General features: G+C 52.8%; 1 protein-coding gene and 1 long non-coding RNA gene across 2 annotated transcripts in view; one reads left to right on the forward strand and one right to left on the reverse strand.

Moving 5' to 3' along the window:
• The window catches only part of HIVEP3 (HIVEP zinc finger 3), a 503,676-nt gene that overhangs the window by 438,521 nt on the left and 41,880 nt on the right, over positions 1–23,275 (forward strand). The window contains exons 5-6 of the mRNA XM_060140364.1: positions 7,366–12,967; positions 16,816–16,961. Coding sequence (XP_059996347.1) covers positions 7,898–12,967; positions 16,816–16,961 — 5,216 coding nt within the window. The 5' untranslated portion in view covers positions 7,366–7,897. The remainder of the gene's footprint in view (positions 1–7,365; positions 12,968–16,815; positions 16,962–23,275) is intronic.
• The window catches only part of LOC132514885 (uncharacterized), a 449,815-nt gene that overhangs the window by 212,210 nt on the left and 214,330 nt on the right, over positions 1–23,275 (reverse strand). The gene's annotated exons all lie outside the window — the stretch shown is intronic.

The raw sequence follows: 23,275 nt of genomic DNA on the forward strand, positions 1-23,275 counted from the left end.
AGTAGGATTCAGCATAATCCTTAAGAACCCTGGGATTTTTCAGAATGGTTAAATGAGCATTGGCTTCAACTTGAAGTCACCAGCTGCATTGACCCCTGACAAGAGAGTCAGCCTGTCCTTTGAAGCTTTGCAGCCAGGCAGTGACTTCTCCTCTTTAGCTATGGAAGTCCTAGATGGACTTCCATATAAGGCCGTTTTCTTCTTCCAAATAAGGCTGTTTCATCTACATTGAAAATCTGTTGTTTAGTGTAGCCATCATAATGAATTATCTCAGCCAGATCTTCTGGATAACTTGCTGCAGCTTCTACGTCAGCACTCGCTGCTTCACCTTGCACTTTGATGTCATGGAGACGGCTTCTTTCCTTAGACCTCTGCTCAACTTCAAAATTTTCTTGTGTAGCTTCCTCACCTCTCTCAGCCTTCATAGAATTGAAGAGAGTTAGGGCCTTGCCTTGGACTAGGCTTCAGTTTAAGGGAACATTATGGCTGGTGTGGTCTTCTATCCAGACGACTCAAACTTTCTCCTTATCAGCAATAGGCTGTTTCGCTTTCTTATTCGTGTTTTCACTGGAGTAGCTCTTTTAATTTCCTTCAAGAACTTTTCCTTTGCAGTCACAGCTTGGCTAATTCTTTGGCACAAGAAGCCTAGCTTTTGACCTATCTCAGCTTTCAACATGCCTTCCTCACTAAGCTTAATCATTTCTACCTTTTGATTTAAAGTGAGAGACGGGTGACTGTTCCTGTCAGTTGAACACTTCAGAGGCCACTGTAGGGCTATTAATTGGCCTAATTTCAACATTGTATTTGTCTCAGGGAATAAGGAGGCCCAAAAAGAGGGAGAGAGACGGTGAATGGCCTGTTGGGACAGTCAGAAAGAACACACAGAACTTTTATCCATTAAGTCTGCCATCTTATACGGGCATGGTTCATGGAGCCACAAAACAATTGCAATAGTAACATCAAAGATCACTGATCACAGGTCATCATAACAAATGTAATAATAATTAAAAAGTTTGAAATATTATGAGAACTACCAAAATGTGACACATAGACAGGAAGTGAGCAAATGGTGTTGGAAAAATGGCGCTGATAGACTTGCTCAATGCAGGGTTGCCACAAACCTTCAATTTGTAAAAAATGCATTGTCTGCAAAGTGCAGTAAAGCGAAGCACAGTTCAGTGAGTTACGCCTGTACTTCCTATACGTGATAATCACATTGAGTGCTCACAACAGTCTGCGGCCTAAAAGCAGCAGAGCCAGGATTGGCATCCAGGCCAGTTCTCTTCCCACAAGGCCAGGGCAGCCCCTCAAACTGAAAGACTTCCCCTGATAACAGTGGTGGCCATTATTTCTTGACTGTTTACTACATTCCAGGAGGTACTGTACTAAGTGTTGCATATGAAATAACTCAATTTAAACCACATGTGGTACTTTCATTGTCCCCATTTTATAGGCAGGGAGACTGAGGCTTAGAGAGGTTCCCAAAATTTCCAGTTAGGAGCTGGAGAAGCCAGGATTCAAACACAAGCTGAGTTGCAAAGCTGCCTTTGGGGTCTCATGCTGTGTTGCCGTGTGTGTGGGCTTGGTGACTGGACACCTGCCCCTTCGCAAGAGCCCGTCATGTCCTTTAAGCCTGGACACCGGTCTGTGTTGCTGCATTTCCCTGTATCCCAATGTTCCCAGGCCTGGGCTCTGTCAAGCTCTTATTAGACTCCCCAAGACTAATAGTGCACTGCAACCGCCTGTGTGAGTTAGTGTGTTTGTTTGACTGCTCTAAAAGGGACCGAGTAGATGTGGCTTAAGACGAGCTAGACAGTGTCATTCTCTCATGGGGGCAGGCGACTTTGCTTCACGCCATCCCTTGAGGTCAGGTTCCCTTCCATGTGGTCAGAGTTGGCTCACCACCACCACTGCTTCCGTGCTCCTTCCTGAGAAAATGAGGACGTGGAGAGCAGACACCTTTCTTTCTGGCCATGACCTATGAGCTACATCTGTTGGCCTGAACTAGTTGCAAGGGAAGCTGGTAGATACAGTCCAACTGGGTGACCACAGATCCAGCTGATACTCCGGGGCTTCAATTACAAAAAGAAAGGGGAGCAGCTAGTGGGAGACATTTTCAGTCTCTGCCACGTTCCCCATTCCCAGCCAGAGCTCCACCATTGGCCTTGGCCACTCTCTGTCCAGACTTCCTTAGGTGAGTCTCTGACAGCCCCTTCCGTTAGTCTCCAGACCCACATCTTCACACTCACCCTCTCTTGCCACCAGCTGGGGCCCCAGCCACTTTTACTTTTCTTTGCAGCAAAAGAATTCTGCCCCGTCTTGTACACACACACACACACACACACACACACACACACAGTGTCACACACAGAGATTCTCAGAAGGGGCACTGGTTTTGGTGTTGGGTCCTTAAATAAAAACACTTACTGTTTGCCTCCTGTCCAGCCTGTGGCCTTCTGTGCTGGGTTGCAGCTTTTGAAAATAAGGGGAAGGCTTGCTTTCCCAGTGTTTTTAACATTGGTATGTTTTATTATTTATGGTCAGTAAAATTTTGACCAGATTTTGGCATATTGGGGTACATGCATGCATGTATATGTGTAACTAAATTATAAGAACTTTATGCTCCAAGTCTGGGGCAGATTGACCTAATAGCCCCTGGACATCAGGCTCCTGTCCCTGTCTTGTCTCAGTCTTCTCTAACTTGGCTGGTGACCCAAGCTCCCTAGTCTAGAGCCCGTGCAGATTCAAGTTGGCCCCCTGCCAGGACTGGTGGAATTGACCACCTGACAGAGCCCACCTCCCACCTCCCCTTTGGTAGAGCCCTCTGGGAGTCCACCCTGGGCCATGGCCACGTTGTCCCTGCACCTTGGATACGAAAGTGGTTTCCAGTTTGGTTTCAGAGCTTCAGGCCCCCTTGCCTCGGCCCTGTTGGCTCCTCCCTCACTTCCCACTCCCCTGAGGCCTTTGTGACTCCAGCCCCAGCACCCTGCTATCTCCCTTGTCGGGCTGTCCTAATAGCTAGACCTATGGAAGCTTCCAGAAGTGGGAGCCAAGTTGTCTGATATGCTAGCCAACTGGATCTTGAAACTCAGGTTCTCTTCATGGTTCTAAGCTGGCTTCTAAGCCAGAGCTCTGAAGGTTGTGGCCTCAGTGACAGGCAATATGGACCCCATAGCCATTCTGCCACCATCAGCAGAGGACATCCATCCTCCCTCTGGCCTGAGGCTCAGGCCCCTGTTGGCCCGGCTTCTGGGCCCTGTCAAGAAAACCCTCTACCTCTGACCTCATGTCACTGGTGACTTTTACAGGTGTGCTCACCAGTTCTCTGCAGAGGCAGCTTTTTCTTCTGTTACTTCAAGTTTATATTAAAACTTTACACATACCTTCAGAAGCACAGAAGATAGAAAAGAGCCATCTTCTTAGTGTCACTTGGTCACAGTGATTGGAAACAGTCCTTCTAAAGGGACTAAGGAGTTAAGTAAACAAGTGACGATGCCAGTGTGAACAGTAATCCATTCCAAGGCCGAAGCCTTCTTCCCCCTCATGGGGTTGCCCCAGTCCTGCTGCCACCTTCCTTGCCTCTCGTATTAAGGACCTCTGGCCTGGCATGAGGTGAGGCAGCAGAGAGCACTGGCCCAGGAGCCCGAGGACCTGTGTGGCCTGAAATAGTCATGGCCCCCTGCAGCTCAGGTGCCCTCTATGCAGAATGAAGGGGTGGGCCTTTCGGCCCTCGGGCCTCACTGACCCACTCCTTCTGGGTCGCCGATGGTGCTGACGTGTCCTGGCTGCTCCTGCCCCAGAGGGTGCTGGCAGGAGGGCCCTCTTGGGAAGAGCCCTGAGCCCGGCTCACAGGTGCAGCCTGGATGCTGACCCCAGGCAGGTGGTGCTGGCCCAGTGAGTCACCTGATGACACAATAGTCACCTGTCTCCCTCATCCACCCCACCCCTCCTACCTGGCCTGGGAATCTCCCAACCCCAGCCTCTGGGCACTTCCCCACCTGCCCCTGGAGAGCCTGTGGCTCGGTGAAGGGAGAACCACAGGACTCGACGATGTAGAGTCCTCCTTGGCCAACTGACCCTCACCCAGACTGATCGTTCACCACCCAGTCATGTGGAGGGTCCCTTCCATCCACTGGAGGAAGCAAAGCTTACCACTAGCTGGTATTCTGGGGGTGCTTTGAGATCCTTGCATGAAAGGGTCACTAGAGGTACAGCCAAGCCCGGGAGTTACAGACCAGTCCGGAGCACAGTTCTCCATCTACGCTGCAGATGCTGGCTACCTCATCTGACTTTTCTATGACTCAGCACTTCGGCCCACATTAGCTTGGATAAAGGAGGCCTGGGGGTAATGCCACCAGGATGGACTCCCCAACCTCAGTCTGCTCCCCATTTCTCCTGTCCAGCAGCCACAGTGAGGTTAGGACGTACGTTGAAAGGCCCCTTTGATCGTTAAGCCTCTGGACGCCCACTGATGCTCATTGCCAGGGATACAGCCACGTCCTGTGGGGCCAAGCTGGTACCTCCATAGAACAGGGAGCCACAGACTGCAGTGCCCATTGTGCCACAGTGGACCCAGGGGGCATTTATTCACCTAGGTGGAGGTGAGCCCTGGCCACAGACTGCAATTGTGCCACAGTGGACCCAGGGGGCATTTATTCACCGAGGTGGAGGTGAGCCCTGGCCACAGACTGCAGTGCCCATTGTGCCACAGTGGACCCAGGGGCCATTTATTCACCGAGGTGGAGATGAGCCCTGGCCAGAGGGTGGGAGGCAGAGGGTGGTCTGCCTCAGCTACCATCACTGTGCCATTTTTAGGGAAAATCACATCATCCTTCCAGGCCTCAGTTTCCTCATCTGTCAAGTGAGGGGATGAGACTAGGCAACCAGTCTCTAGGAATCCACAGGAGACCATGGTGTCATTTCAGTCCTCACAGCAAAGACCAAAAGTTTGTACCAGACCCCCAGAGATGGTACTTGTGCCTGGTTTGGGTCACAAGGTAAATATTGACTGTAAGGGTAACCATTTGTTCTGATTTGCCTGGAACAGCCCTGGTTTATTGCTGTTGCTCCCCCATAATTATTAGTTGTACCTCTTTCACTCTCAAAAGTGTCCTAGTTTGGATGATATCTTACATGGCCACCCTACTGACAGTAATATGATGAAATGAGATTTCCCTGCTTCGGGAGGATGCTCTCTGCCTGAGTCAAAGGAGGGCTTTGACTGCTCAAAGAATAGCCTTGGAGGGATGTCATTTGAAGACACAGGTGATCTCATGCATCATTCACTGCCCCTGTCTGAAGTACCACATGAAAAAGTTCTTTTCAATCAATTCTCTGCTTCCTGCAAGGAACTTATATATTTCTTCCTCTCTGAATATAAAGACTCTGTAATGGACCATATCTCTCTTTTCTCCTTGACTGCCAGGAAGCTCAGATATAAGTGTATAGCTGAACTATAGAAGCACTGTAAGCCGTTATGATTGTTATACCAATATTCTTTCCATCCCACCAATCCTGACCTTCTGCCTTATTTACATTTTCCTTTGCTCTGATTTGTTATTCTTTTTTTTTTTTTTTTTTTTTTTCGGTACATGGGCCTCTCACGGTTGTAGCCTCTCCCGTTGCGGAGCACAGGCTCTGGACGCGCAGGCTCAGCGGCCACGGCTCACAGGCCCAGCCGCTCCGCGGCATGCAGGATTTTCCCGGACCGGGGCAAGAACCTGTGTCCCCTGCATCAGCAGGCGGACTCTAAACCACTGCGCCACCAGGGAAGCCCTGTTATTCTTATTTACAACTTTCTTATATTTATTTATAGCTTCTCATTCTTTTAAAAATATTTATAAAATTTTGTTATAGTTACATTGAAGTCTCTATAGAACCAAGATGGAAAGAAACAAAAAAGGAATAAATTTATAGAATATAATTTTTAGTTAGTTATTGAACTACCTGCCCTTCTGTGGCATGTTACTATGTCTGAGGTCCTGCCATCTGAGTGAAAATTATTTGAGTCTTTCAGACTTGTTAACTTTCTGAGCACTCTGTGAAAGTAGAAAGAAACTTTTCAACACTGCATCACCAAACACCCAATGAACATAAAGGTGAGGTCATGAAGGGAGCCTGAGATCAGGATGCCAGGGGCAGAGCAAACCTGCAGGAGAGGGAAGAAGGCTGCAGAGACACGGTCACCCCCCCCCAGACCCTCACCCAGGGGACAGACACCTGCAAGGTGATTGGGGAATAAAATCTGGCCATGGGGAGCCTGAGTTCAAGTGCTGGCCCTGCCTCTTAGGAACATAGAACCTTAGCAGGCCACCCTCCCTCTGCAGTCCTTAGTTCTGTCCACTGGAAAGTAAGGTGGCTGGCAAGACAAAGTTCACAGTGACTTCCAGCTTTGAAATTCTCACCATGCTCCTGGGGAGAATGGCTCTGCAATGCCCTTGGAGCCCAGGAAGCCTAGGCTGCCCGACTTTTGGCTGGCCCTGGCAGGGCACACACACTTGGGGCTCTGCTCTGATCAGCTTTGCCCCTCAGTTTGGCAAGGACCCCCATTCTGAACTACTTCCAGGGTATCCCTGGGGCACTGACTGGACAAGGAAGGGTTGAATACCTGGAGGAAACTTCCAGAATGACCCTCCAGCTATTGCTTGGCAGATCTGGTGGTCACGCTGTGTTAGACTGTGAGCTCCCACAGGCTGGGGCAGTGGTTTTAGCTTTTCTATGAAACACTGGTTTGGAAGGTGGGTTAGCAAGGGTTAGCAAAGCCATGAATGATGCCCTTCCTGGACACCCTCAGAACCCGGGGCCAGAGAGAAATACTAACCTGAGAACAGTCCCCCTCTTAGAAAGCTCATCTCCAAAGAACTCACTGGCCCCAACTCTTGCACCAGCCGTGGGACCGGCCGGGGTTCCTCCTACGGCATCCACATCCATTTCCATGTTGGACCCCACCGCAGCCCGAGATGCAGTTGAGGCAGGAATTGCTGTTATCCCACTTCATAGATGAGGCAACTGAGGCTTAGGGAGCTGAATCCCACTTGGAGTCACTCTCTGAGCAGAGACCGGAGCCCAAGCCTCCCATCGCTAAGTGCCCTGAGATTCCCAGAGCCCACCCTGCCTCCTGCTTCCAGCGCTCCACACAGCCACCGTCCTCAGAACCACAGTGGGCATCCCTGGGAATGCAGACAAGGGAGGCACCAGCAGTGCTTCGATGCACAGAGCCTGGAGCTCTGGGTTCAGGTCGGGTCTCCCTGGTTAACCTGTAGGGATCTCACCAGGTCGGAGCTGCCCGAGCTGTGGATGAGTCGCAGTAACTCTCTCTTCTCTTCTCTTCTCTTCTATTTCTGTGTGTGTGCTCTTGTCAAGTAGAAGAGCGTGAATTCCCCTCCGCGGCCGTTCATCTCCAACACGGGACAAAAGGGGAGAAGAGGCGGGACGGAGCTGCCCGCGGCGTCCAGCGTGGCTTCTCTCGTGCGGGGACCAGGGATGCCTGGGCCATGCACACAGCCGTCTCCAGCCGTCAACGGTTCACATAGCACACAGGGGACTTGTGGGGGGCCACTTGCCACTGCCAACTGAAACAATACAATGGCAACACTGACATCCTTCATGACGTTTCCACGACAGACATTCAGGCAGAAAGTGCTGGCGCGTTTTCTGTCTGCAAAGTAGAGGGCCATGCCTCACTGACGTGAATAGACTGGGCCCTGATGACCTGCTCTGAGTCCACTAGCACCCAGTGACACTTGCAAAAAAAACTCCCAAAACCATCTTGGGTTTGGCTTCCACAGCTCTTGACCAATGTGGCCCAAGCCAGACGTCTCCTTGGGACTCTTGGATTATTCGTGAATGCGGCCTGCCCCGACCTTCCCTGAATAGCATCTGAAGTCCCGTGGAGGTCATGGATCCTGAACAAAGTGTCAAGGGCACCAAGAAGGCTGAGGGAAGTCCCCGGAAGCGGCTGACCAAAGGAGAGGCCATTCAGACCAGTGTCTCATCCAGCGCCCCGTACCCAGGCAGCAGCACCGCTGCTACCCAAGAGGGCCCCTTCCAAGAGCTCCTAGCCCCACAGCCCTTCCCAGGCCCCTCATCGGTTCTTAGGGAAGGCTCTCAGGAGAAAGCAGGCCAGCCACAGAATCCCCCCAAGAGGTCCTCCATCGAAGCCTCGGTCCACATCTCGCAGATTCCGCAGCACCCTCTGACACCAGCATTCATGTCGCCTGGCAAACCCGAGCACCTCCTGGAGGGGTCCACGTGGCAGCTGGTTGACCCCATGAGACCCGGACCCTCAGGCTCTTTCGTGAGCCCTGGGCTCCATCCTCAGAGCCAGCTCCTCCCTTCCCATGCTTCCATCATTCCTCCCGAGGACCTGCCTGGCATCCCCAAAGTCTTTGTGCCCCGTCCCTCGCAGGTCTCCTTGAAGCCCACAGAAGAGGCACACAAGAAGGAGAGGAAACCACAGAAACCGGGCAAGTACATATGCCAATACTGCAGCCGCCCCTGTGCCAAGCCCAGCGTGCTCCAGAAACACATCCGCTCGCACACGGGTGAGAGGCCCTACCCCTGTGGCCCCTGTGGCTTCTCCTTCAAGACCAAGAGTAACCTCTACAAGCACAGGAAGTCCCATGCCCACCGCATCAAAGCCGGCCTGGCCTCGGGAATGGGCGGAGAGATGTACCCCCCAGGGCTGGAGATGGAGAGGATCCCTGGGGAAGAGTTTGAGGAACCCACTGAGGGGGAAAGCACAGATTCGGAAGAGGAAACCGGCGGCACATCCGCTCACCCCGCAGAGCTGTCGCCGAGGCCCAAACACCCCCTCCTGTCCAGCGGTTTGTACAGCTCTGGGAGCCAGGGTTCCAGCCACGAACGCTGTTCCTTGTCCCAGTCCAGCTCAGCCCCGTCGCTCGAGGACCCTGCTCCCTTCGCAGAGGCCTCATCCGAACACCCCCTGAGCCATAAACCCGAAGACACCCACACGATAAAGCAGAAGCTGGCCCTCCGCTTGAGCGAGAGGAAGAAGGTGATCGACGAGCAGGCGTTCCTGAGCCCGGGCAGCAAAGGGAGCACTGAATCTGGGTATTTCTCGCGCTCCGAGAGCGCCGAGCAGCAGGTCAGCCCCCCAAACACCAACGCCAGGTCCTACGCCGAGATCATCTTCGGCAAGTGTGGGCGGATCGGGCAGCGGACTGCCATGCTGACGGCCACCTCCACCCAGCCCCTCCTGCCCCTGCCCACCGAAGACAAGCCCAGCCTGGTGCCTCTGTCTGTGCCCCGGACGCAGGTGATCGAGCACATCACCAAGCTCATCACCATCAACGAGGCCGTGGTGGACACCAGCGAGATAGACAGCGTGAAGCCCAGGAGGAGCTCTCTGTCACGGCGGAGCAGCATGGAGTCGCCCAAGTCCAGCCTCTACCGGGAGCCCCTGTCCTCCCACAGCGAGAAAACGAAGCCCGAACAATCACTGCTGAGCCTCCAGCACCCGCCCAGCACCACCCCCCCTGTGCCTCTGCTGAGAAGCCACTCAATGCCTTCTGCCACCTGCACCCTCAGTACCCCCCCACACACCTTCCGAGGCAGCTACTCCTTCGACGACCACGTCGCCGACTCGGAAGCCCTGAGCCGCAGCAGTCAACTGTTTACCTCCCACCCCCGGATGCTCAAGCGTCAGCCGGCCATCGAACTACCTTTGGGCGGGGAGTACAGTTCCGAGGAGGCGGGGCCGAGCAGCAAAGAGGCAGCCTCCAAACCCGCAGATGAACCGGAACCCAGGGAAAGCGACCTCACCAAAAAGACCAAGAAGGGTTTGAAAACGAAAGGGGTGATCTATGAATGTAACATATGTGGTGCTCGGTACAAGAAAAGGGACAACTACGAAGCGCATAAAAAGTACTACTGCTCGGAGCTTCAGATGGCAAAGCCCGTCACCGCAGGTGCGCACGCGTCTTCTGAAGCCGAAAAGAGCCAGGCGGAGCACGAGCCCTGGTCCCAGATGATGCATTACAAACTGGGGACCACCTTGGAGCTCACTCCACTGAGGAAGAGGAGGAAAGAGAAGAGCCTCGGGGACGAGGAGGAGCCACCCGCCTTTGAGTCCACAGAGAGTCAGTTCAGCAGCCCCGGGCCATCGGAGGCTGCTCGGAACCTTCCCTTGGAATCCGCCAAGTCACCAGCAGAGCCGAGTAAGTCAGTGCCCTCCCTGGAGGGATCCGCCAGCTTCCAGCCAAGGACTCCCAAGCCAGGGTCCAGTTCAGAATCAGGGAAGGAGAGGAGAACCACGTCCAAAGAAATTTCTGTCATCCAGCACACCAGCTCCTTTGAGAAATCCGACTCTCTGGAGCAGCCCAGCGGCTTGGAAGGGGAAGACAGGTCTGCGGCCCCGTTCTCATCGCCCCCACCCGCCCCGCACGGACGCTCGGCTCACTCCCTGCAGCCCAGGTTGGTCCGTCAGCCCAACATTCAGGTTCCCGAGATCCTGGTGACCGAGGAGCCCAACCGTCCAGACACAGAGCCGGAGCCGCCCTCTAAGGAGCCCGAGAAGACGGAGGAGTTCCAGTGGCCCCAGCGCAGCCAGACACTTGCCCAGCTCCCAGCAGAGAAGCTGCCACCCAAGAAGAAGAGACTGCGCCTGGCGGAGATGGCCCAGTCATCCGGGGAGTCCAGCTTCGAGTCCTCCATGCCTCTGTCTCGCAGCCCGAGCCAGGAGAGCGGTGTCTCTCTGAGCGGGTCCAGCCGCTCCGCCTCCTTCGAGAGGGACGACCACGGAAAAGCCGAGGCTGCCGGGCCCTCGTCCGACACACGCTCCAAACCCTTGGGCACCCACATGCTAACTGTCCCCAGCCACCACCCGCACACCCGCGAGATGCGGAGGTCAGCCTCAGAGCAGAGCCCCAATGTTTCCCACTCCACCCATATGACCGAGACACGCAGCAAATCCTTCGACTATGGCAGCTTGTCCTTGACAGGCCCTTCTGCACCAGCCCCAGCAGCTCCAGCGGCCCCAGCAGCCTCAGCAGCCCCAGCAGAGAGAAGGAAATGCTTTTTGGTGAGACAGGCCTCTCTGAGCAGGCCTCCCGAAACCGAGCCAGAGGCCACCCACAAGGGAAGACAGGAGAGTGAGGAACCAAAGCCCTCATCCAGTAAATCTTCGGCCAAAAGCCCTTTGCCCCCGATTTCCTCTGCAGCCACCTCACACAGCGGGCACCCGGGAGGCAAGAGCCAGGCGCAGGACAGACCCCCGCTGGGGGCCACGCCACCCTACACAGAAGCACTGCAGGTGTTCCCCCACCCCATTGCTCAGCTCCCCTTGCAGGAGAAGCCGTACCTGCCCCCGCCCGTCTCCCTTTTCTCCTTCCAGCACCTCCTACAGCATGAGCCAGGGCAGTCTTCAGAGTTCTTCTCCACCCAGGCCATGTCCAGCCTGCTCTCCACACCATACTCCATGCCCCCGCTTCCTCCCTCCTTATTTCAAGCCCCCCCACTTCCTCTCCAACCGACTGTTCTGCACCCAGGCCAACTCCACCTCCCCCAGCTCATGCCTCACCCAGCCAACATCCCCTTCCGGCAGCCCCCTTCGTTTCTCCCCATGCCTTACCCTGCCTCCTCAGCACTTTCTTCTGGGTTTTTCCTGCCTCTGCAATCCCAGTTCGCCCTTCAGCTCCCTGGTGATGTGGAAAGCCATGTACCCCAGGTCAAAACCAGCCTGGCCACACTGGCAACAGGAACCCCTGGCCTCTCCCCCAGCACAGAGTACAGCAGTGACATCCAGCTGCCCCCCGTGGCTCTGCCGTCCAGCTGCTCAGCACCCACGTCAGCCCCTCCGCTGGCCCTGCCTGCCTGTCCAGACACCATGGTGTCTCTGGTTGTGCCTGTCCGCATCCAGACCAACATGCCGTCCTATGGGAGCGCCATGTACACCACTCTTTCCCAGATCCTGGTCACCCAGTCCCAGGGCAGCTCAGCAACTGTGGCTCTTCCCAAGTTTGAGGAGCCCTCATGCAAGGGGACGACTGTGTGTGGGGCAGATGTGTACGAGGTTGGGCCCAGACCGGCTGGGGTAAGTGAAGAGCAAAGCAGAGGTTTCCCGACTCCATACCTGAGAGTGCCTGTGACATTACCTGAAAGAAAAGGCACTTCCCTGTCATCAGAGAGTGTCTTGAGCCTGGAGGGGAGTTCATCAACAGTGGGGGGAAGCAAACGTGTCCTTTCACCAGCTGGCAGCCTTGAACTTACCATGGAAACCCAGCAGCAAAAAAGAGTAAAGGAAGAGGAGGCTTCCAAGGCAGATGAAAAACTCGAGCTGGTGAAACCGTGCAGTGTGGTGCTTAGCAGCACCGAGGATAGCAGGAGACTAGAGAAGTCCCACTTGGGCAGCCAGGGCCAGGGCAGGAGGGAAGTAGAGACACTGTCCAGCCTGTCCTCAGATCCATCCGACCCAAAGGAAATTCCTCCCCTTCCTCAGCCCTCATTGCCCCGTGTGACAACCCCGGGCTCAGAGGCTATGAAGGAATATGCCCAGCCGTCTGGTAAACCTCACCGAAGAGGGTTGCTCCCCCTGAGTGTGAAGAAAGAAGATTCCAAGGAACAACCTGACCTCCCTCCACTGGCACCTCTCAGCTCACAGCCTCTGTCAGAAACGTCCCCCAGGCCAGCCAAGTTGCAAGAAGGTACGGACTCAAAGAAGGTACTGCAGTTCCCCAGCCTCCACACGACCACTAATGTCAGTTGGTGCTATTTAAACTACATTAAGCCAAATCACATCCAGCATGCAGATAGGAGGTCCTCTGTTTACGCTGGTTGGTGCATAAGTTTGTACAACCCCAACCTTCCGGGGGTTTCCACTAAAGCTGCTTTGTCCCTCCTGAGGTCTAAGCAGAAGGTGAGCAAAGAGACATACACCATGGCCACAGCTCCGCATCCTGAGACAGGAAGGCTTGTGCCATCCAGCTCCCGCAAGCCCCGCATGACAGAGGTGAGTTCAGCCTTGTTTTTCTTCTCCCCACTGATTTTAAAAGTCTTTGGTGAGCTTTTAAAGCCACATTCTCCTCAAGTTCCATTTGCAAAATGAGAGCCAACTGAGTGGGCAGATTTCCTCTCTATCAGCTGTGGCTGATCACCTTATTTACTGGGTTCCTTTGTCAGTGTCCCTCATATCATTGGACTAGATACATTTCAATAAAGTGAGCTTTAAAGTGATCCACTTTCCCATTAGCTTCTATTGAAAAATCAAAGACACAATCTCAGCCAAAAGACAGATGGAAAACTGCCACTCCAACATACATTTCTCCCTTATCAGGTTAGTCTTTTCCTATTCTTCACATCTACTATTTCTGTTCTCTGGTGCCACTTGAAATCTTCCCATTGTCAGAGAGTCTAGAATTTGACGCAAATGACTCCTGAAATATTCCTTCTTTCTTTTCTGTGAGTAGGAGAGCAAATAGAGCTTGGCTGCAGTATCCCTCTTTACCAGTAGGTGGCAATGTCACAGCTTGACTCATCTATGCTGGTGGTAGCGCACAGCCCCGACCAAGGGCTCATGTTTACTCCATTGCCTTTGACTTGAGGCTGCATCAGGAGGTATAAAATGAACTGATCCCTGCAAGTTCAGGAAGATTGACATTTGATCATTCCAAGTTTGCTTCAGACCAGTGACACCTCCATATCCTGACAAGGCCAGCGTAAGGATTTAGGCCATGATGTGCTATGCTGACTTGATATTTGTGGAATAACAATTGGTCTTATTGGTTGAGTAGCCTCACCGTGCCAGGCATTACTCTGTGCCCTTGAATCCAGTTGATACTCATCTCTACCTGTGAGGTAGCAGTATCATCTTCATTCTGTAGATGAGGGAACTGAGGGTCAGAGGGTGAGAGAGGTCCAGGTCACAGGGCAAATATTTGGCAAACCCAGAATTTGAACCCAAACCTGTCTGACTCCAGAGAGTCTATTTTTCTTCTTTCAATTATTTGAGGAAAGAAAACCTTAAAAGTGACTGCAAGTTTAGAGATGTTCATTAGTGTGTCTTCAGATTCTTTGACCAAATAAGTCCCTTAAATTCCTATTGTAGATAAATGAACAAAACTGTGTTCGATAACTTCTCCTATATTTGTATCCTGCTGTTTTATTGAGTGACTTTTGTGCATTGAATTTGTCCTTAGCTCTACTGGATATTCTTCACCAAACTGTTCCCCAAATTTATTCTCTAAATATCCTTGTCAGTCTACAGACATCCTTAAATGAGGTTTCCACTTTCGCCATAAACATCATGACTGATTTTCTCTCCAGTGTCTCTTACTGGCTATGGCTACTCCCAAGAAGCTGTTGTAATTATATTCACACTTAGAACTTTTAGTGCACTTACTATGTACCAGGTACTGTGCTCAGTGTTACTTTTATCCTCACAGCCAACCTTGACAGGGTTCTGTATCACTATGTGATTGATAAAGAGACAAAAGCATAAAGAAGTCAGGTGACTTGCACAAGGCCCCACACACAGGAAATATCCTGGATTCAAAACTAGATCTCACTCCAAAGTTCTTCTGGATGCTCAGGACTGCTCCTCTGTTTTAATGATTGAACACTGAAAGGTGGTTTAAGAAAAACAAAGAGTTAACTTGGCTTAACTGGGTTTGGCAAGCATTTGTTCAAAATGCTGCTTTCCTAAAATGAGCTGAACCGTGCACACTTTTTCCTGGAATATTCCATTTGATTCACTGGCATGTTTCCTACCAGAAGCTCACCAGTCTGGTCCGTTAATGTAACTGCATGGCCCACTGATTGATGCCTTTCTATAATTACACCTCTTTCTGGTCTCTTTTTGCATATCTCCAGTGACTGGGTGCTCAGAACCTCTTAGTACAACCCAGCCCATCTTGGGACAGTGCTTTAAGAAAGGTCCCTATTATACTGAGCTGACATTTGTCATCCCATAGCTTCCATTCCCTGTTAGTAGCTCTGAAAAGGCCCTTTGGGCTATATCAGCATTTCAAAGCTCTTCCTAACCTAACCATCTTTGTGCAGGTCTAGGCCACCCAATCAGGTTTGAGTTTGGTCACATACATTTTTTTTCAATTTTAAGCCCTGGAGAAACCCAAGCTTATGCAAGAGTTCACTCTGCAGCCACATTTCATCCCCCAGGTTTCTCCTTCCTTTTTCTCTTTGGGGATCATTTTGACAACCACATGCACTATTGCGAAGAAATTAAGAGCAAGGGCTTCAGTGCCAAGTTGCCCGAATTTGAATCCCACTATCTCACTTACTGATTGACCTTGGGCCAATTACTTAACCTCTCTGCACCTTGGTTTCCTCATCTATGAGATAGAGACAATAATCATTCTTGGCTCATAAGACTGTAGAGGTAATTAAATGAGTTAAAATATGCAAAGTGTGTTTAGAACAGTGGTTGGCACATTGGCACTTGATCATCATTATCTGCAGTTATTCACATTATTATCATTAAAAGCTGAAGTGGATCCCTGGTCAATTCCAACAGTGTTTCCTGGTAGAGTGGCTCCTGCCACCAAAACCAGCCTCCTCTAGCTTGGCCCTGACATCACAGCTGGTTGTGAGACAGAAGTCATTCATCAGCCTGGGGGAGGCCTCTTTGTCCTTCCCAGGATGGCCCAGATGGCAGACTGAGATGGAAGTGAAAACAGCAATGCTCTGGAAATCCCTGGGTATTGCATAAAATCACCTGCCTTCTGCCAAAGCAGCAGTCCGTAGCCTCACTTGGTTTCCACTCCCCATCTCCAGTTCTGAAGAGATTTTTTTTGGGGGGGGGGTCACTGAGTCATAGAAGTTGACCCTGGGATGAATCTCCAAGATGGTCTAATCCCCTCAGACTCTGAGGCCCAGAGAGGTGAAGTAATTCACCCAAGGGTGGCTCAGCATGCAGTGGCCTATGTGGGGCTAGAACTCAGATTCCCTGATTCCCAACCAGCTACCTTTCTGCTCAGCCCCAGCCCATCCTTGTAGGGGCAGGTGTGGTGACTGGCACAGGGACTTCTGTCCTTAGATTGTCCCAGCACCAGGAGACAGGGTCGCTCCTCCTGTGGGCTGTCAACAGTGCAGTTCCTCGTGACCTTAATGACAGTGGCATGAAGTAGGATAAGAATCTCACTGCTGGCCCCAGCCCCCAGCCCAGCATCGCTGCTCCCTATTAAAGGGTGCACCCACCCCTGCCACCATCAGAGGATCTGGGGGACATGTTATCCAGCCAGCTCTCACCACCGAGGCCCTTATCTCTTGAAGAGAAAGCTTCCCTGAGATGCACACCCGCCAGGCCCATGCCCATCAGTGGGCCGTACAGCTTCTCTGTGTCCGGCTCGGGGGTGGGGGGCTGGGGGGGTGCTATTGGTCAGGGCCTTCAGGAGACCTGCGTTCTGCTCCCAGCAATGCCCTTAACTTTCTGTGTGACCTTGACTTTCTCATCCATAAAAGAGAATTGGGCTGGTTAATCTCCAAAGGTGGGGCCTTCATTTATGCATTCAGCATTCCTCAAATGCCTTCTCTGAGGCTGGTGTGACGGAGGAGACCAAGATGAGGACCTGTCCCCAGAAGCCCCTAGACTAGTGTGAAAAAGCGAGCAAACGCAGCTCTCATGGGAAGGCCTGGTCTTCCCCTGAAAAAGACCTGGTCAGAGTCCCAGTTCTGACTTCACCTCTCTGAGGATCCGTTTCCCTCCTTCTGTAAAGTGGGGCTAAGAGCACCTCTTCACTGGGTAGAGGGAGGATGAAGTGTAGGTGTGCGATGCCATCGAAGGCATCATTCCGTGACCACCCGTTAACCAGCCATGATTTTGTCGTTCCTGCGGTGGGCCAGGTTCGCCTCCCTTCGCTGGTTCCCCCGGAAGGCCAGAAAGAGATAGCTAGAGTGGAGAAGGAAGAGGAGAAGCGAGGGAAGCCGGAGGAGGACGCTCCTGCCTCCAAGAGAGGGGAGCCGGCGAGGATCAAAATCTTCGAAGGAGGGTAAGAATCACCTTTGGTTTGCAATGTCTGCTTCCCATGCAGTAAGAGCTCGCGCCCGCCCGAGGGCTGGGGGTGGTGTCATCTGCGTTCAGAGGTGGCGAGCATCTCAACGGGCAGGGCTGTGCCCACAGGAGCCCTGGGCTTCCGGCCTTCCAGGAGGTGACATCTTTGTGCGACTCGCTGACCACCTCTGTTAAGGAATGCGGGCTCCTTGGTTGGGGGTGGGGTATGCCAGGTATGTGCTGGGGACTGGAGCCGCCTGGGTCTTCCCCCAGCCCCTCTTTCCTCACATGCTGGCTGGGTTCCTAGACCCCGCATTGGGATTGATAGTGATTCTCCCAGGTCCTGCCCGGACTGCTGTTAACCTTGGTGTATGCTCCCCAGAAGTCACCTCTGTCCTCTAAGCAGCCACCGTGGCAGGCCTGGTGTCCCACAGGGGGACTCGGGCTCTGCTGACAAGGCTGTTTACAGGGCTCGTAGCGCACTGCACCTACCAGCTGTGTACACTGGTCTCCGTTCTGACTGGCTGGAGTCCAGGATTCATTGGTTGGTAAACATTTAGACTAATACCCCTGGTTTTTCACCGTTGGTTCTTTGTCTTTGTAAACCTCATGATAGAAACATCTCAGAACTCTCAACTGTGGGGCTCCCCGGGCTCCGGCAGGCTGCCTGGTTTCAGACCTGCTTTGTAGAAGTGTTGTGCAAGCTGTGTTCTTTGTGACCACGTGTGTGCTTCTCGGGACGTGGGTGTCTGTACGCAGGTCCCGTGGTGTCTGTCTCAGGGTCCTGTGTCTGTGTCCCCAGTGTGATCAATGCAGCCCTCGTCCTACCCAGTCCTGAGGGATAACAGCACGGAGGAGAACCTGCCTCCAAAGGAGGATGGTCCCCATGAGCCCCAGACAACACGGAACGTTATGGTACCTACAGTCCTCCAGCACCTGCAGGTGCCTAACTCACAAGGTCCAAGTGGGAGGTGCTGGATTCCTCTGTGGCGCTGGGAGAGCAGACACTACCCAGCTCCCCAAGGCCACCAGTGGGCATCCTCCGGTGGCACTGACCAGCAGGGGCTCTCAGGAGAGGGAGGGTTTGGAAACTGAACTTGGGGGTTTGGGTTGCCATAGTGACAGGGAGGGGGTCAGGGAGGGCAGGCATCCTGCAGTGGCAGGGACATGACCCCCGGGGAGAGAAATATCCTTTTCAGAGTTCCAGTAACTGCTCCACTGAAACACTAGACCAGAGATTTTTCGAAATATTTGCCCTCTTTCCATCTGGGGACTGACGGGTATCCTCTTCTGCTACTTGGTTAGAGCGCCCCCGTGTGTCTCTGTGTTCTCACATCATTGGGGTCCTCCAAAGGCCACATAAGACTTCCTCCTGGGATGGGTGCGTCGGTCACAGCCTTCTCCCAGCAGTTTCAAGGACCATCTGTGGGTCCCCAGGGGGTGGCTGAGTGTTCGCGGCCATGAAGGAGGGGGTTTGCTTCTGCCCTGACAGGCAACTGTCCCCATACTGGAGATCTGGTGCCAGGCAGCTCCCTGCTGCCCTCATTCCCCCCCGGGAAGCCTGAGCCCCGAAAGGGCAGTTGTCGGGAGCCTCTCCCCACCACAGTTAGTTCACAGCTTCAGCCACCAGAGTCTCTGCCACACAGTCTCCCTTCGGCTGAAAGGTGAAGGCCACACCTGAGTCCCCTTCTCCTCTTCCTACCGCCTAGGCAGTGGTCCTCACGGTAACCTACCCCCACCGTCCCACCCAGGTCATCCTTTAATCCTACCTGCTCTGTTCAGAATCTCCCTCTCTTCCCAGGTCCAGCATCCCTGCCCCCGAGCAGCTCTCCCACTTAGCTGTTCCACTCAGACCGTCCCCTCTCCTCTCCAGCTCTGCTTCCCGTCTGTAAAAGGGGATCATGACATACTTTGTGGATGGTCGGGGGATCCTGTTGCCGCCCCGGGTAAAGGCTGCAGTTCATGGTGCTGACAGTGGGCAGCGGAGCATTTTTTCACTCTTGTGTGCGTCGCTTTTATCCCCTCCAGGATAACCTCACTCTATCTGTCAGCTGCGAAGAACGTCACCCTCACTGCCTCTACCTGTCACATCTAATTTGAGCACTTTGGTGGGGGGCGTTATGTAATGCCACCGGTCAGGTCATCTTCTCCTGCAGCCCCGCTGTCCCATCTGGGCCCCCGCTGCACCTCCCACCCTCCCTTCTGGTGACCCCTCAACATTTACAGCTCTCTTGGGGCTAGTGTCACCCCCAGGAGGATTTGCAAATCTGGGCATGAGAGTGTGGGTTGCCACAGAACTGGGGGCACCTCTGGCATTTCATGGACAGGGCTGGGTATGTGACCATCCTATCACCAACCACAGAACCACTTGTCCCACCCAAAATGCCAAGGGTGCCCCCACCCAGAAACACTGAATAGAACCTTCAGGCACACCCACCTGAGGTCACCAGGGCTTTGCCTTAGGCCCATTCCTTCCTCTCTCCCTTCCTCCCTTCCTCCCTCCCTTTTTTTCTTTCTTTCTTCTGTGTATTTTTTTAACACAGCAAGTATTTGTACTTCACTCCAGTACCTATTTGACGAGGGTCTGCAATGGGGTTCTGTTCCTGGGAGTCACTCAGAGATCCAGGCCAGCCAAGGCCGAGAGAGTAAGATGGGACAGTGGTGCCTTGTGCACTGACTCTTCAGGCTTCCACCCAGAAGCTTCTGCTCCCATCTCATCTTCCAGGGCAAACTGCAGGCCTCACCCAGCTCCCTGAGAGTAGGGAAGCACAGCCCTGCCGTGCACAGGGGAGGACCAGGGCTCTTTGGTAGATAGCACTGACTACTCCAGAGGGTTTACCGTACATCTGCAACTTGTTGTTTCTACTCGGTGATGTTCTGAGATGTAGTCAGGTTGATCCATATAGATCTAATTCATGGCCATGAGTCAAGAGACCAGACAGCAGGAGTAGATGCTGGATGAGTCCAGCAGGCAGGAGTCTTCTCATTACTAGTCTCCTTACTGTTCTTCTTGATCTCCAACCCAGCAGTTGATCAATCGCTCAGTCCATCCAGGAGGAGCTATTTATTCAGTGCCTTGTGGGTGCTCTGTTCCAGAAGATGCCCAGAGCCGAGGGGGTAAACTGGGGTTCTCCTCTCGAGGAGCCTGGTTCAGGTGCAGCACAAGGCCCGGTGCTGAGGTGTGGACCCCCAGTATTGAGATGCTCACAGCGGGCAAGGACTCCCGAGGCTGGAGTAGCCAGAGCTGGCTTCCTGGAGGGGGAGGGCTAGGCCTGGAGGGTTCGTGAGACTGGGACAGGCAGAGAGGAAAGGTGGGTCGGTCGTCGGTCTGGGTATGATGGTGACTCATGCACCTGGTCAGTCGGACTGGTTTCTTCTGGCCATGAGTGGTCTCCCTGGTCGCCGTCATCCACCTCCTTGGCTTCAGACCTCACTGTGCCAAGGACACTAAATCTGAGTGTCCAGCTGGGACCTCGCTCCTGAACTATAGACCATTGCTTCTGATGCCTCACAGGCACCTCTGCCTGGGAGACTAGGGCACCTCGAACTCAGCATGAGTTGGACCAAGCCCTCCAGTTGCCACCAACGACATCTCCTTCCACATCCAGAGCCCAGATGATGTGCCCAGCCCTTCACACTCAAAACCTTAGTGTCATCTTGGACACCTTCTTCTCCCCCAACCCTCCCCCTTCCAATTAGTCCCCAAAGTCTGGTGTCCACACCAAGTGGTCCATGACTCAGAGGTGGTCTCTCTGCACTCCCTGTACCACGGCTCTTACCCCCTTTCTCCAGGCCCCCATGTTGGTGCTATTGGGTGTCCTTGATCATGGTTCTGCCTGTGTCACACCTCTGCTCCAGGGCCTTCTGTGGCCGCCTTACCTGCCGGATCCAGTTGAAACTCAGGCTGGTCTTCCCGGCCCCACAGCCTCACTCGCCCCTGTTGTGCTTCACCTTCTGTGCCTGCTGGCTCTGCCCACTGCCAAATCCTAGCCACCTCCAAAGGGCAGTACTCAGCGCTCTCCTCCGATTAACCTCTCAGATCCCTCCATACTCCCTAGTTCTCCGCGTTACTTCTGGAATAACAGTGGTACTGAAATCCATTCCTGTCTCCCCTGCAAGTCCCCTCTTGCCTTGGGTCCTAGGGCCATGCTTTGTCCACGCTATGCATCCGTTCCTATTTACCGCATTGATTTCCGGCACACAGCCCGTGCCCTGCATTCCCCATCCCTTCCACACCCGAACACAGCCTGCATCTTCCAGGCAGCCTCCGGGAGTGCCCATCAAGAGCATGTTGACTTTCTCACCCAGCATCCCTGCATTTGCCTCGGTTGTTTTAGAAGGGCTCCTTTGTTACGAGAATGTTGACTTTACACCTACAAGGTTATATGGTTCATTGAGGGTAATGCCTGTGTTGTCCTAACTCAAGTTCACTTGTTGCAAGGAAAGCTGAGAGCTCAGCCCAAAGGGCTGGTGTGGAAGAAGAGGCTAGAATTGATAGGAACTACCTGGATGCCAAAAGTGCTCATCCAGGCCCAGCTGGGGGGGTGAGCGGGGGAGGGGTCGGTGCTTAGGCCTGAAGGGAATGATGGGATCGGAGGGTGAAACCATAGAGGTCAGGCCCAGCAGGGGTGGGGATTCCTCAGAAAGGTGGCCGTTGTCAAGGGGCAAGGGGTGGGCTGGGTTTAGAGGGGCAGCCCAGCCTTAGCTTGGAACTGGAATACAGGGCAGGGGACAGAAGCCCAGCTGTGGGCTGGGCCAGTGAGTGTGGGTATGGTGACTCACAGGCATGGGGCTGTCCGGGGCTGCCCCCCAAGCCCTTCAGGCCTTCAGCAGAAGGCATCCACGCCAGACCCTGCCACTGCCAGTGGCAGGACTCAGCCATTGAGGGAGGGCCATCTGTGCTCCTGTCCAAGGGTACTGACTCCCATCTCTTCTCAGCTCCCCAGTACCGCCCAATACATCCCTCCAGCCACTGCCTCTCTCCTAGCCCATTCAGTTCAGTACATCCAAACTTAAAGTTTCCCACCTTAACAACATTCCTTTGACTAAAGGGCTTACTCGCCAGATTTTTCTGTTTTCCTCAAAAGGAAAACTCCGGAAAGCGATGACTGTACTTGCTCACGTCTCATCTTTCCTCCCATCCTCTCTCAGACTCATGCCGGTGGGGCGCTGGACTCATCACACCTCAAAAGCTGCACTTATCAAGGTCCACAGTGACCTCCAACGCTGAGGAATTCCGTGGTCAGTTCTCATTTCTCTTCTTTCCTGAGCTACTGGCAGCATTTGACACAGGTGACCCCTCCACCCTCCTCGAAACACTTTGTCCCCTGGCTTCCAGGCGGCCATCTTTCTTGACCCTCCTCTTCTTTGCCAGCAGCACTTTCTCGTCATCTTTGGTGATTTCCCACCATCTCCTGATCTCTAAACATTAGGGCCCCCAGGGCTCAGCCCCTGGGCTTCCCCTTTTCTCTGTGTAAACTCACTCCCAAGGTGGCTCTGTGTACCATCTATAGGCTGATGACTCCCAGACTCGCCTTTCCCGCCAGACTTCTCCCCGGAGCTCCGTGTCAGGTCTCAGCCATCTGTGTGATGGTCACCTGGGCGTTCAATGAACTCATCCTTAGAACACAGCACAGCAGATGCTGAAGAACTACTGTGACTCCTGGGGCTCTTGGTATATTTGTTAAAGAAATTATTTTGAAAGTTTGCTTAATTTGGTACAGTTCCACTTGAAGGAGTTATATTTTTAACAGGTGTGCTTTTCTATCTCATGTATTTTCATTTCTAATAGCTGAATTTATTTTTATTGAGGTCTAAGAGTTTATGCGGTATATCCACGTGTTGTTTATCGTGTACCTGTATTTTTAAAGCAAGCACGCATGCGCACGCATACGTGTGTGCGTATTTATGAAATAGTAGCTTGGAGAGAATAGTTTTAATTTTAAAAAACTTAAAGTTGGTTTGCTAATAATTTTTCACAAACCCATTCCTGCTTGGACTTTGAAACCTAAAAGTGCAGCATATTTTCCATCCTAAATTTCTACTCTGTATAGCCCCATCTTACTGTGAACTCCAGATTAAGGACGTTGTTGAAGTATGCCTTTGGGAAGATTTGTTACCTCTCTATTTATTGGGGAACAAATTGATTAAACTATGAATTACATACATAATAATAAGTTGGAGGTTTTGGGATAGGGGTAAAGAATAAACTCCGCAGGTAAACCGCTCTAAAAATCCAAACTGGAACAAAAAAAGCCTGCTACCAAAGCGTTCGTAACGTAAAGGTGGTGATTTGTAAACATAGGCAGAGAA

The sequence above is a fragment of the Lagenorhynchus albirostris genome, chromosome 2, assembly GCF_949774975.1.
Source record: "Lagenorhynchus albirostris chromosome 2, mLagAlb1.1, whole genome shotgun sequence".
NCBI classification, from domain to species: Eukaryota; Metazoa; Chordata; class Mammalia; order Artiodactyla; family Delphinidae; genus Lagenorhynchus; species Lagenorhynchus albirostris.